Below are 13,222 nucleotides of genomic sequence, written 5' to 3' on the forward strand. Positions count from 1 at the left end.
GCACCCGTGGGAGGCCATCCCCAGGGCTCACAACCATGGCAGTGCCCCAAGTGTGGCTCCAGCAGGGCCTGCCTGTGCCAGCCCCACCCCACTGCTGGCCCAGCCCAGCTCAGGCTTCTGCAGAGGCACCAAAGCCCCCCCCAGAGCAGCACCCTGGCAGGCCAAGGCCGTTTGCACTCTCTGCTCCTCCCAGCACTGCAGCCTGGGCCTGGCAGGGCTGAGCACCGGCACAGAAGCACAGAAGGTTAGGACTTGGAAGGGGCCTCAAAAGGTCATCAGTCCAACCCCCCTGCCAGGGCTGCACAGGAGTGGTGCCCATGCCCACATCACCACGTGCCTGGCAGAGCCTGTGCCCAGCACCTGCCGCTGGCACAGGGGGCAGGCAGTGGCTGGAGGAGCACCCTCAGCCTTCTCAAAGGCAGGGCTGCCCTTGAAGGCAGCAAGCTGCTCCTGAGGAGCAGACAGACAGCTGAGGAGGGCTGCTGGGATGGCTTCCAGGAGACAGCTTCACTAGATGGCTTGCCCACAAGTTGTTTGATCCCTTCTCTTCATCTCCTAGAGCCAGGACTCTGAAGGAGGTTGGAGCAAGGAGCAAGCAAGGAACAAGCCACAGGGCAAGAGGAAAGGGCCTCAAGCTGCCCCTGGGGAGGTTTAGGTTGGACACGAGGAACAATTTCTTCCTCACAAGGGCTGTCAAGGCCTAGCCCAGGCCTGCCCAGGGCAGTGGGGAGTCCCCATCCCTGGAGGGAGTGCAAAGGCATGGAGATCTGCTGCTGAGGGCCATGATCTAGCAGTGAGCTGGCAGTGAGAAGTTCACAGTTGGCCTTGATGATCTGAAAGGTCTCTTCCAGCCCAAACCATCCCATGGCTCTCTTCCCCATCCAGATGATGCCTTGTTTCCTCCAGCAAACTCATTTCCAAGCTGGTTCAGCTCAGGCTCACTGCTGGCTCTGCAGAAGCTTCTCTCCTGGAGGCCCTCCCAGCAGGAGCACACCACCACCCTGCTCCCTCTTCACACTCCAGCAGCAGCAAGGCCCAGGGCTGCTCACCTGAGCATCTGCAGGCAGGGGCTGCTGCTCCACATCACAGAGAGAGAAGGGCTGCCCTAAGGCCAGAACCATGCTGAGGGGCAGGGGGCAGATGTTCTTCAGAGACAGAGGCTGGGCCAGAGGAGTTAGGACATCCCCTGCTTGCTGCAAGCACAGGAGAGAAGCATCACTCACCCCCAAGTGCCCAGGGCCCTCCTTCCCCACCCGCTGCCTTTCCAAACCCTTCAGTCCCCAGAGCTCCCAACAGCTCCTCTGGACTCTTTGGATAGGTTTCTCCCCTTCTGGAAGGGCTTTCTCCAAGCACAGCAGATGCTGCTGCTGGCTGCAAACCACAGCATTGCCCAGGGGGAACAGCCTCAGGAATGTGCAGGGAACAGGCCCCTGAGAGGAGGCAGCTGCTGCCAAGAGATCCAGCCCATCTGATTGCAGTGGCCTGTCCTCTCCTGGGGACAGCAGCACAAGAGGAGTTCCAGTCACCTACACTCATGCCTCTAGGAGCCTCCTAAGGCCAGGGGTGCTGGGCAGAGGAGACAAGCAAGCAGGATGCAGCAGAGAGCCTGCAGGAGCCTAAGGCTGGCTTTGAGTATGCACAGCCAGCCAGCAACCTCCAGGCTCCTGCTGCCCCTGCTACAGTGCCAAGATGCTCAGGGGCCTGGAGCAGCTCTGGGAGGAGCTGAGAGCCCTGGGGCTCTTGATCCTGGAGAAGAGCAGCCCCAGAGGGGATCTGATCAGTGCTCAGCAAGAGCTAAAGGGTGGGGGACAAGAGCTTGGGGCCACTCTCCTCAGTGGTGCCACACCAACAAGAGCAAAGCAGTGCTGCTGAGGCTGTTGCCAGCCCCAGGGCAGCAAAGAATGAGCTCAGTGCTAACAGCAAAAGCTTGGTCCTGCTGCAGTCAACAGCCAAAGCCCTGGGGACTCAGAGCAGCTCTCTTCCCTCCTCCTTTGAAGCCAAGCACAGCCACAGCTTCCAGCCAGCAGGTCCAGGGCCAGGATGCCAGCCAGACACTCACCTTCTCCACCTGGAAAGTGATTGCTGTGGAGGACATCTGCAGGGCAGGAGCAATGAATTGGCAGCTGAGCTCCACCTGCAGGATCTGGGTGCTCCTGGCCTCGCTGCCCACCGCGGCCTGGCACAGCAGCTGCTCCCTCACCGCCTGCAGGAGAAGCCACAGGGCACATGGGGGCTGCCAGCAGGGTGGCCAGAGGACAGCCTGCATCTGCCAGCCACCAGCCACGGCCCTGCCACTGCCCCCCTCACTGCTGGTTTCCCCTTGCCCTCCACAGCTTGTGCTGCATCCCCTTTCTCCTGCACTCCAGTGGCCATCAGGCTGCAGCCAACAGCCACAAACAGCTCTGGGGAGGCTTGTGCTGCCAGGGACAATCCCTGCCCCAAAGGGTTCTTCCTTTGATGTGCCCCAGTGCTGAGCACAGTGCTACAGAAAGCTGGAGGAGCTGATGGAATGAAGATGGAGATGGAACTGGGCAGAAAAACAGGAGACAGAAAGGCCAAGGGCAGTCAGCTCTGCCTTGGAAGCTCAGTGGAAATGATTCCTGAGGAGGAACAACCCCTGCCCCAGCACAGCTGAGGCCTTGGCCTGCTGGGAGCTTGCAGCTCTGCAGACAGGGACCTGGGAGTGCTGCTGGAGAGCAAGTTGCCCACGAGCCAGCAAGCTGCCCTTGTGTCCAAGAAGGCCAAGAGGATTCCTCAAGGAGACTGTGGCCAGCAGGCTCTCCTCCCCCTCCATCCTGCCCTGCTGAGGCCACAGCTGGGTCCAGTTTGGGGCTGCCCAGTTCAAAGTAGTCAGGGAACTACTGAAGAGAGCCCAGCGAAGACTACAAAGATGCTGAGGAGCCTGGAGCACCTCTCTGAGGAGGAAAGGCTGAGACCTGGAGCTGCTGAGCCTGGAGCATCACAGAATCACACAGAAGCACAGAAGGCTCTGAGCTGGAAGGGACCTCCAAAGGTCTTCTAGTCCAACCCCCTCAAAAAGAAGAGCAGCCCCAGAGCAGATCTTCTTCATGCTCAGCAAGAGCTAAAGGGTGAGGGGCAAGAGGATGGAGGCACCTGGCCAACCTGCTGTGGGTGCCCCTGCTGTAGCAGGGGGATTGGGCTGGATGGTCCCCAGAGGTCCCTTCCAACCTCCCCCATGCTGGGATTCTGTGACCCACAGGAACCCCCCCACAGGCAGATGCCTTCAGGTCAAGGAGGGATCACTCCCCACTAGGATGCCTCCTGCCCTCCTTCCCAGAGCTGCTTTGAAAAGAGACCTCCCCAGGACAGAGCTGCCTTGCATGTCCCAGCAAAGTCCTCTCCCAAGCTGGATGGGCTCACAGCCAAGCCTTGCTCTGGACAGCTCCTGGGATCACTTCTCCACTGCTCGCTCTTTCCTCTGCTACAGCACCACAACCCAACTCCTCCCAGAGCTCTTGGCTCTGACTGCAGGGCCAGGCAGGCACAGCTGGCTGCACAGAGCCCCTGCCAGCTTTCCAGGGAGACATTCTCACCACTGCACTCAACAGCTTGGTGCCTTTTGCTCCTCCTCAGCAAAACCTTTGGGCTCAGAACTGCATGGGGACAGCCCCAATACAGCCACCCAGGTGAGCAACGAAGTCTTCTTCAAGCCACTCTTGAGGCAAGCCTTTAGAACACCCTTCAAAACATGAACATCAGCAGGAGCTTCCTCTAGAGCTGTTCCACAGAGAATCATCTCATGGCTTGCCTTGGCTTGGCAGGGACCATTCAAGGTCATCCAGTCCAAGCCCTCTCCACTTCAACCTCTGTGCTGCTGGAGCTCAGCAGTGCACATCAGGCTGCAGCTCCTCTGCAGAGCTGCATTCCCCTGGCAGAAGGCTCCAGGCAGGAGGAGGCCCAGCGACCCATCCAAGGGTGCTGGCAAGACCTGGCTGCCCTTGGCACAGCAGGGCTGGCTGGGAGCCTGGGGCAAGTGTCACTGTTCCCAGGAAAGCAAGTTAAGCTGCCAGTTGCAGTGGTGCCATGGGGATGAACATCCCTGATCAGCAGAGCTGGCACTGGGCTCCTTCCTCTCCTCCAGCACTTGGTGCCAGACAAGGCCTCTGCCCATCTTTGTCTGCAGAGGAGAAATGCTGCAGCTCCAGCCACTGCCTGCCCTGCTGGCTTCCCCCAGACACAGGAAACCTGCCCTCCTGCCTTCCTTTCTGCCTCTGCTCCCAGGCTGTGAGTCACTTCTTCTCTCTGCCCTTCCCTCCTGCCTCAGCACCTGGCACCTTGGCACCTGCCACAGCAGCAGCTGCCTTCAGCCCCTGCTTTGGTAGCAGCAAGTGCTGCAGGATGGAACACAGAGCAGCCCCAGCCACTGATGGTGGCCAGCAAGGAAAGCAGAGGACTCTGCCAGGGGGAACCTGTGGCCTTCAAACACTCTCTTGCTCACATTCTCAGGCCAGTGCCAGGGGGCTGCAGGACAAGTCCCAGGGGAGGTGATCTGATGGGGAAGGCTCAGCCCTTGTGAGGGACCTCACCTGGGGAGTGCTGGAGAAGCCTTCCAGCATCACCTCCATCGTTTGGCCTGGCCTCAGCTCCATCCTCTTGGGCCGAAGCTGAAACACAGGGCAGGCAGCAGGGGGGCCCTGGGAGGAAGCTTTGCCCTTGGTGCTGCTGAGGGAAGGCAGCCAACGGCGCTGGCCAGGCAGGGAGCAACCTCCCACGGTCCAGCGGAGCCGCTGGGTGCGGCGGCCTCGGTTGGTGACCCTGAAGCTGTAACAGCAGGGAGCCAGGCTGCAAGAGGAGCAGAGATGGAAAAGATCAGGAGAGCTGCTACTGCCCAGCACTCACCCAGCTGCTGCTGCTGCTGTCTGACCACACAGCTGGCAATGGAACCACCTCTGAACTGCTGACCTAGCTCAAACCTTCAGCGGGAGCCAGCCCTTGCCTACCCCTGAGCTTCTCCCCACCCAGCAGCAGCTCTGGTTGTGCCCAGCCAGGGAAAGCTTCCTGAAGCACATCCTCTCAGCTGCTGTGGGCAGAGCAGCACCAGCCCCTGCTGCTTCACACTCAGCAGAGTTTTAGCAAAGGGCTGCCTGAGGGTCAGGCTGGATCAGACCCTGAGCTGGCCTGACCTGGCTGCAAGCCCCTATGACAAGAGGGATCTGGAGGTGCTGGAAGGTGTCCAGGGAAGGGCCACGAGGATGAGCAGAGGGCTGGAGCACCTCTCCTATGGGGACAGACTGAAGGAGTTGGGGCTGTTCAGTCTGGAGAAGAGAAGGCTCCCAGGTGACCTCATTGTGGCCTTCCAGGATCTGAAAGGGGCTACAGGAAGGCTGGGGAGGGACTGCTCAGGATCTCAGGCAGTGCTAGGACTAGGGGGAATGGAATGAAGCTGGAGGTGGGGAGATTCAGGCTGGAGGTGAGGAGGAAGTTCTTCCCCATGAGAGTGGTGAAGCCCTGGAATGGGTTGTCCAGGGAGGTGGTTGGGGCCCTGTCCCTGGAGGTGTTTAAGGCCAGGCTGGATGAGGCTGTGGCCAGGCTGATCTAGTGTGGGGTGTCCCTGCCCATGGCAGGGGGGTTGGAACTGGCTGATCCTTGTGGTCCTTTCCAACCCTGACTGATCCTGTGATACTAAGCAGATGGAGGAACAGCTTCAGGCCACTGCAGCTTCCCCTGGGCAGCTGCTGCCTCAGTTGGCTTCCTCTGCAGATGCCAGCGGGGAGCTGCAGGGTGTGGACTCCTCAGGGCCCGCCCGTGGCAGGAGGGTTGGAACCAGATGATCCCTTCCAAACCAAACCATTCTAGGATCCTATCTGGTGGTCAGGGCACCACTGGCTTTGCTGGTGGGGGGCCCTGGCATCCCTTTCATGCCTCCATCCTTTAGGAAGCATCCAACCCTCATCAGCCTCTGCTGACCAGAGCAGCTGGGCTTGTGTTTGAGACAGAGCACTGAGCCTAAGAACATGGATCACCAGGAGTGTGGCTGAGAGGAGCAGGGCAGCCAGCCCAGCTCTGGCTGCTGAGGAAACAGAGCCACAGCCAGAGATGAACAACCAGAGCCAGACAGAAACCCAAGGGAATGTCCCATGGGAATGGAAGTTCCTTCCTGGAAAGAAAGCCCAAGTGCAGCTGGGCAGACATGGCCACCCTTTGCTCCAGGAAACCCCTCCAGGGATGGGGACTCCAGCACTGCCCTGGGCAGCCTGGGCCAGGCCTTGTCCCTTAGGGGAAGAATTTGTTCCTCATGTCCAACCTAAACCTCCCCTGGAGCAACCTGAGGCCATCTTCTCTCCTCCTATCCCTTGTTCCTTGGGAGAAGAGCCCAACCCCCACCTGGCTGCAGCCTCCTTCCAGGCTCTTGTAGACAGCACTGAGGTCTCCCCTCAGCCTCCTCTTCACCCCCAGTTCCCTCAGCTGCTCCTCCCCAGCCCTGTTCTCCAGAGCCTTCCCCAGCTTTCTTGCCCTTCCCTGGACACGCTCCAGCCCCTCACTGCCCTTCCTGGAGCGAGGAGCCCAAACCTGAGCCCAGGGCTCCGACTGTATCCTCAGCGGTGCCCAGCACAGGGCACAAGCCCTGCCCTGCTCCTGCTGGGCTTCAGCCTGAAGAAGCCCTGGGGCTGCCCTGGAAGAGCCAGGAGCTTCTCCTGGCTGAGCCCCCGGCAGCAGCAGGAGCTGAGGGACACCTACCTGAAGCGAGTGCCCAGGCTGAGCTGCGGAGCCAAGGGCCTGTCGAGGACGATGGTGCTGCCGACGCCGAGCGCCCGCACGGGGATGCCGTAGCCACGGCTGTGCTCCACCAGCAGCTGCACCTCGGCCTGGAACTGCCCCGTGTCGTCCAGCTGGGCTGTGACAGACACAGACACCTGGCCCTCGGGGGGGATCACTCCTCGGCTGGGCTCAACCCTCCAGCACCAGCCTCTGCCAGACTGCAAGACAAGGCAGAGCCCAGCTGAGGCCAGGAGCCACAGCCCTCGGTCTCTTGTGGGCTGGAGGAGCAAGGATGTGAGGGCAACAAACCAGAAGGGCTTCCTTTGCCTGCAGCTGAGCTAGGGGGGCTGCAAGCAGCACCTCTGCAGGAGCTGACACCCCCCCTGTGCCACCCTCCTCTCACAGACTCCCCTCATTAGCCACCACCTCACCAGCCCCAGAGACACTCGGCCTCAAGAGAAGGTTGTTTCCTCCTCCAGCCTCCTTGCAGGGAGTGCTCCCTGGCCAGCAGGACATGCACTGGCATGCAGATCTGCAGCTCCCAAGGCTCCAGCGTGGGGGCAGTGGGACATGCTCCACATTTCAGGGCTGTGCTTGGGACAACAGGCCCTGCTCAGCCCAAACCCTGCAGCATCCCTGGAGAGGTTTTGCCCTTTGGAACAGGAGGCAGCAATGTGCTGGCAGGCTGGGCATGAGCCAAGCACATTGCATTGGGCAGGAGCCAGGGGAAGGCAGCTGGAGTTTCCAGCCTGGCAGCCCTGAGCTCTCACAGGACAGCTGCTAGAAATCTCCCTCTTGGAGTTTCCAACTAGCCCTCTTGGCCTCTCACTACAAGTCCTAGTCAACAGTCTGTCCCCAGCTTTCTTAGAGGCCTCTTGAAGTACTGACAAGCTGCAAGAAGTTGACTTTCCTCCAGCAAATCCCAGGGAGAAGATCAGAGAGTCACAGAATGCTTTGGCATGGAAGGGACCTTCAACTAGTTCCAAGCCCCTGACCTGGGCAGGGACAGCTTCAACTAAAGCAGCTTGCTCAAAGCCCTGTCCTCAGTTCAAAGCTGAAGGACCTGGCATTGCTCAGCCTGGAGAAAAGGAGGCTGAGGGGAGACCTTCTGGCTCTCTACACCTCCCTGAAAGGAGGCTGGAGCCAGGTGGGGTTCAGTCTCTCCTCCCAGGTACAAGCGATAGGACAAGAGGCAATGGCCTCCAGTTGCACCAGGGCAGGTTGAGGGTGGCCATGAGCAACAATTCCTTCCCTTGAGGGCTGCCAAGGCCTGGCCCAGGCTGCCCTAGGCAGGGGTAGAGTCCCCATCCCTGGAGGGATTTCAAAGCCTTGGAGCTGTGGTGCTGAGGGCCACAGTTCAGTGCTGAGCTGGCAGTGCTGGGCTGAGGCTTGGCCTGGAGGATCTGAAAGGTCTTTTCCAACCCAAGGCATTCTGTGATCCCAGAGCTCCAAACCCATGACTCTCACAGCCAGAGACCTTCCACAAAGGAAAGGGAGAGCTTGGCAACAGGCTCCAGGCTCACTGCTGCTCAAACATCTCCTCAAGCTCTGGGCTCCTGAGGGCTGCCCCAGCTGAACCTGCCCCCACAGCCAGGCTCCTCTGGCCACCTGGGGGTGGAAGATCTTGCTTGCTCTCTCAGGCAGCCAGCTGGAAAGGCTCCAGAGGAGAACTGAGCCCCGGGTGGCCACAGAGCAGCCATTGCCACTGGAAGCCTCTCCAGATACTCACCACCTCTGCCTGGAAGGCTGCAGGGATGGGGCTCTGATTGCAGAGCTGCAGACACCGGGAGGCCTCCTGCAGAACTTGGATGCTGCCAAAATCGAGCTGGCTGGGCTGCACAGAGACAACTGGGCCCTCTCCAGTGCTCACCAAAGAGACCTTCTGCTCCAGGGAGGAGAGAGGAAAAACACCATGGGGAAAGCTGGCAAGGGTCAGACAGCTCTCAGGCTGCTCCTGCTCAGGGGAGAGCTCTGCCTGCTGGAAGTTGGCAGTGTTGGAAGCCTGAAGCAGGAGGCCTGCAGCAAGGGTGGGCTCTGGAGGGACCCCAGCTGAAAGCCACAAGCTGCTGTTGTCAGGGGGAAAGAAAGCAGCCTGCCCAGGCTGCAGTCTCTCCAGCAGCTCTCCTTCCTCTGCCCTGTGCCTGCTCCCAGCCCTGCTGCTGCTCAGCCTTGCCCCAAACCACTCTCCCTGGCTTCTGCTGCTGCACAGCCAGGCTTGGGCAGCAGCTTTTGGAACACTCCCAAAGCTACCCCTTGACCAGCAGCCCTAGCTGGCACCAAGCTGGCTCTGCAGAGGAGAGATCATGGAAGCTGCTGCTCTGCTTTGTGCTCTGGGGTAATCCTGGCACCACCTGAGGAACAGAGCTGATGGCAGCACTCCAGCAGCCTTTTGGTCTCTTGAGCCAAAGCAGTGTTCTTGCAGAAGCAGCAAAGAGCACTGGAGGTGGCACCTGGATGCCTTTGCTGCAGCACCTTCTCACTCATTCCAGAGCCAGCCTTTGCTTCAGCAGCACTCTGGGCTGTCCCTGGCTGCTCCTCCCCAAGACCCCCAAGGCAGCAGCAGTTGCTGCTCCTCTCCTAAGAGCAGAGGAGGAGAGGCAGGGACAGTGCTGGCTCCTTCCCCCATCTGCCCTGTCCCCAGTGCACTGCTGTGGCACACACTCTGATCACCCTCCCAGAGGGCACCACGCTGCCTCTCCTCTCCCCCTCACCCAGTGCCAGGGATCCCTGTGGTACAAGCCCCCTTTGCCCTGCAAGAAGCCTTGTACACCTCAGGCTCCAGCAAGCCCTGTGGCACGGAGCAGGCCCCTCCAGCACTCACCAGGGGGTGTCCTGCACGCCCAAAGACGGCCACACGGGCAGGAGTGTGCTGCTCTCCTGGCACCTGGGCCTCCAGGCTCAGTGGCACCTCCACGGAGCTGTGAGGCTGAATGATCCCACAGGGCACGGGGCTGGAGTACAGCACAGCAGCATCCTCCTGGTGCTTCTGGAAGGGGCAGGGGCACAGAAGGGGCTGGGCTGAAAGGGATCTTTCAAGCTCCTCCAGTCCAAGCCCCCTGCACTGAGCAGGGACAGCTGCAACTGGAGCAGACTGCTCAGCACCCTGACAGCCTGGCCTGGAAAGGTTCCAGGGAGGGGCATCTCTCACCTCTCTGGGCAGCCTGGGCAGGCTCTCACCCCCTTCAGAGTGAAAAAATGTCTTCCTCTTATCCAGTCTACATCTCCCTCTCTTAGTTCAAGCCATCCCCTCTCCCAACAGGCTCTGAAAAGCCACCAGAAGCTCTCCCTGGAGCCTTCTCCTCTCCAGGCTCAACAGCCCCAACTCTCCCAGCCTGGCCTCACAGCAGAGGGCTTCCAGGCCTCCCAGCATTGCTGTGGCCTCCTCCAGCCGGTCCCTGAATGTGCTGAGGACTCCAGAGCTGCCCCAGCACTGCAGGGGGGGGGTCTCAGCAGAGGGGCAGAATCTCCTCCCTGCCCCTGCTGCCCACTGCTGGGGACCAGCCCAGGGCACAGCTGGCTCTGGGCTGGTACTGCACAATGCCAGCTCAGGAGCAGCTTGGCAGCCCTCAGTATCCTCAGGGGCTTCTCCACAGGGCTGCTCTCCAGCCTGGGTTGATCCTGGCAATCAAAGGTTACTGCAGAGGGAACTTGTAGAAAAATGTCAACCCTTAAGGTGTCCACAGCAGCAACTCACAAAGAGTTTGAAATCCCTGGCAGGAAGGCACAGAATGAAAGGCAAGACTTGGATGGCCTCAGCATCCTCAGGGGGTCCCAAAGCTGCTGCACTCACAACTCTCCCTGCTTGGGCTGGCAGAGCAGCTTCTCACCACCCTCTGAGTTCTCCTGCATGACAGCACCCCAGAGCCAGAGCGCAAACTGCTTCCCAAAGAGCTGCCTACATTTGTCTCAATTGCTGCCTAAAGTTGATCCTCAGGAAGGTTCCCATTCCCCTGCTTCCTGAGCTTACATTTGGGCAGCTGAGAGAGACTGAATCTTGGCTCTCTTGATGGGACTCAACAAAGGTAAAATCACCTTTGCTGCTTGCCCAGGCAATAGCTGATGTGTATTGGGAGCAGCCACTGGGATGCCTCTCAGGAAGGTGCAGAGATAAGCAGACTGCAGCTGTCCTGGAAACGGGCAGAGGCCACTGCTATCCCTGCTCTCTGGAACACACACCTCTGAAAAGCTGTTCCACAGATCTGAGCAACTACTGGCTCAGGAGAAGGCCAAGGCAGGAGGAGGCCAAGGCAGGAGGAGGCCAAGGCAGGAGGAGGGAAAGGCAGGAGGAGGGAAAGGCAGGAGGAGGGAAAGGCAGGAGGAGGGAAAGGCAGGAGGAGGCCAAGGCAGGAGGAGGCCAAGGCAGGAGGAGGCCAAGGCAGGAGGAGGCCAAGGCAGGAGGAGGCCAAGGCAGGAGGAGGCCAAGGCAGGAGGAGGCCAAGGCAGGAGGAGGCCAAGGCAGGAGGAGGCCAAGGCAGCAGGCAGGACAATGCTGCTCTGAAGGAAAACGGAGAGCATACCAGGAGAGGGAAAATGACAGAGACCCTGGAAGAAGCAGACCAAAAGGAACCCTCTCTCCATGTCCTAAGTTGTGCCTGCTACAACTCATGGAGCTGCAGAGGCTGCTCAGAGGACAGCAATGACCTCTCCTCTACAGCCAAAGCTGCAGCACCCTTCCTCCACAGACCCAAACTGTCTTGGGGGGTGAGGGGGGTGCCAATAGAATTCCTCTTCTCTCTCTCCCTATTTTCTCTCTCTCTCCCCTTCTGATCCATCCACTTTATTTGTGTACTACATAGCCTAGCTGTTGCTATTTTGGCCTCCTCTGTGCCTCTAATTTCCTAACACAGGAATATTCACAAGAACTGAGGCTCTTTCCCTCTCCAGACCAAGACAGTGGGTTCCTGTTCCCAGCAAACCTGTAGGATGGACTGGAAAGCATCAAGGTCTCTCTCTCCCAAAGGCCTTTTCTCCCCAGCACAGCCTGGCTGAGCCCTGGGGGCAGGAGGTGGGTGGGGGTGATGCCAACCTGAGGCAGCAGTGCATAGCAGCCTGGCAGGTCGCTGTCGTTCACCAGGGGCAGCAGCTGCTGGGCAGGGAGCTGCAGGTAGCAGCGGCCGAAGGTCACCACGGGCTTGGGCACTCGCAGAGCAGGAACCACACACCTGGGCAGAGAGAGGGCCAGAGGCAATGGAGACACTGGCAGAGGAGAGGCTGCTTGACCCCTCATGTGGCATGGAAGGGAGCAGAACACAGCTGCCTAGAGCAGAGTGGCTGCAAATTGCCACCAGCAGCCTGGCCTGGATCAGCAACCCCGTGGCCAGCAGGAGCAGGGCAGGGATCGGCCCCCTGGGCTCAGCACTGCTGAGGCCACCCCTCACATCCTGGCAGCAGTTTAGGGCCCCTCCAAGAAGGGCCTTGAGGGGCTGGAGCGGGTCCAGAGAAGGGCAACACAGCTGGGGAAGGGTCTGGAGAACAGGGCTGGGCAGGAGCAGAGCTGCTGGGAGCAACTGGCGGCGTTTAGCCTGCAGCAAAGGAGGCAGAGCAGAGCCCTCCTGGCTCTCCACATGTCCCTGAAAGGAGGCTGGAGCCAGCTGGGGCTTGGGCTCTGCTCCCCAGGAATGAGTGACAGCACAAGAGAAATGGCCCCAGGCTGTGCCAGGGGAGGGGCAGTGCCAAGCAGCCATAGAATTGCTGTGTCCTTTAGGAAAAGGCTCAGGGCCAGGCCTGGCCATTCTGGGATGATGCTCCTCCAGGGGGCTGCCTGCAAGCCCTGCTGCTCCCAGCTCTGCCTGGGCAGAACCAGCTCATGATGCAAGGCTCCTCCTGTGGAGCTGGAGCCAGCAAACCACATGCAAGGGGCTGGATGCACCAAGAGACCCTGCAAGGAAAGTGCTGGTACCTGGCTGTGAGGGGCAGTGCCAGCAGCTCCTGGCCCACACCATCCACATCCACCACCAGAGCCAGCTCATACAAGCCCTGGGTGTTGGAGCACAGGGTGACCTGGGGGGAGAGCAAAGCCCCAAACACTTCAGCACCCCCACAGCTGCTGCCTTTCCATTCCCAGGCCATGGGAAGCAAGGGAGGCCTTGGCCCTGGTGCTGCTCCATCTGCAGAGCACAGGCCCTGGCAGCACCACAAGGCTGCTGGCAAGAGCTGCTTGCAGAAGTGCCTGTGGCAGCTCCCAGGCCATGGGTGAGAGGAATGCAGGCCCCAGCAGGGCCAGCTGCCACTCAGCACTGCATGGCCAGGGAACAGCAGCAGTGCAGGGCAGAGCTGCTGCCTCCAGCAGAACCACTGCAGCTGTGCAGGGGGAAGCTGCTGCAGAAGCTTGGCCCAGCAGAACCTGCTCAGCTCACAGCCACCACAGCTTCTGCAGTCCCCCTGCAGAGCACTGCAGGGAATCCAACTCATCCTGCCCACAGCACAGGAGGAAGAAGAGCAGGCAGAGAAGCTAACTGCTTCCTCCAGCCACATCTCTCCCTGCAACAGCCTCCTGCTGCCC

General features: G+C 60.2%; 1 protein-coding gene across 1 annotated transcript in view; it reads right to left on the bottom strand.

Moving 5' to 3' along the window:
- LOC137456119 (hydrocephalus-inducing protein homolog) overlaps positions 1-13,222 on the bottom strand; it is a 73,902-nt gene that overhangs the window by 38,794 nt on the left and 21,886 nt on the right. The window contains exons 16-23 of the mRNA XM_068167425.1: positions 12,620-12,720; positions 11,747-11,882; positions 9,542-9,706; positions 8,450-8,602; positions 6,700-6,938; positions 4,548-4,803; positions 2,060-2,203; positions 1,050-1,193 (exon numbers count right to left, since the gene is read on the bottom strand). Of these exons, the coding sequence (XP_068023526.1) occupies positions 1,050-1,193; positions 2,060-2,203; positions 4,548-4,803; positions 6,700-6,938; positions 8,450-8,602; positions 9,542-9,706; positions 11,747-11,882; positions 12,620-12,720 (1,338 nt within the window). The remainder of the gene's footprint in view (positions 1-1,049; positions 1,194-2,059; positions 2,204-4,547; positions 4,804-6,699; positions 6,939-8,449; positions 8,603-9,541; positions 9,707-11,746; positions 11,883-12,619; positions 12,721-13,222) is intronic.

This window comes from Melanerpes formicivorus, unplaced genomic scaffold, assembly GCF_026170545.1.
Source record: "Melanerpes formicivorus ecotype bairdi unplaced genomic scaffold, bMelFor1.0.p_v2 SCAF_116, whole genome shotgun sequence".
NCBI lineage: Eukaryota > Metazoa > Chordata > Aves > Piciformes > Picidae > Melanerpes > Melanerpes formicivorus.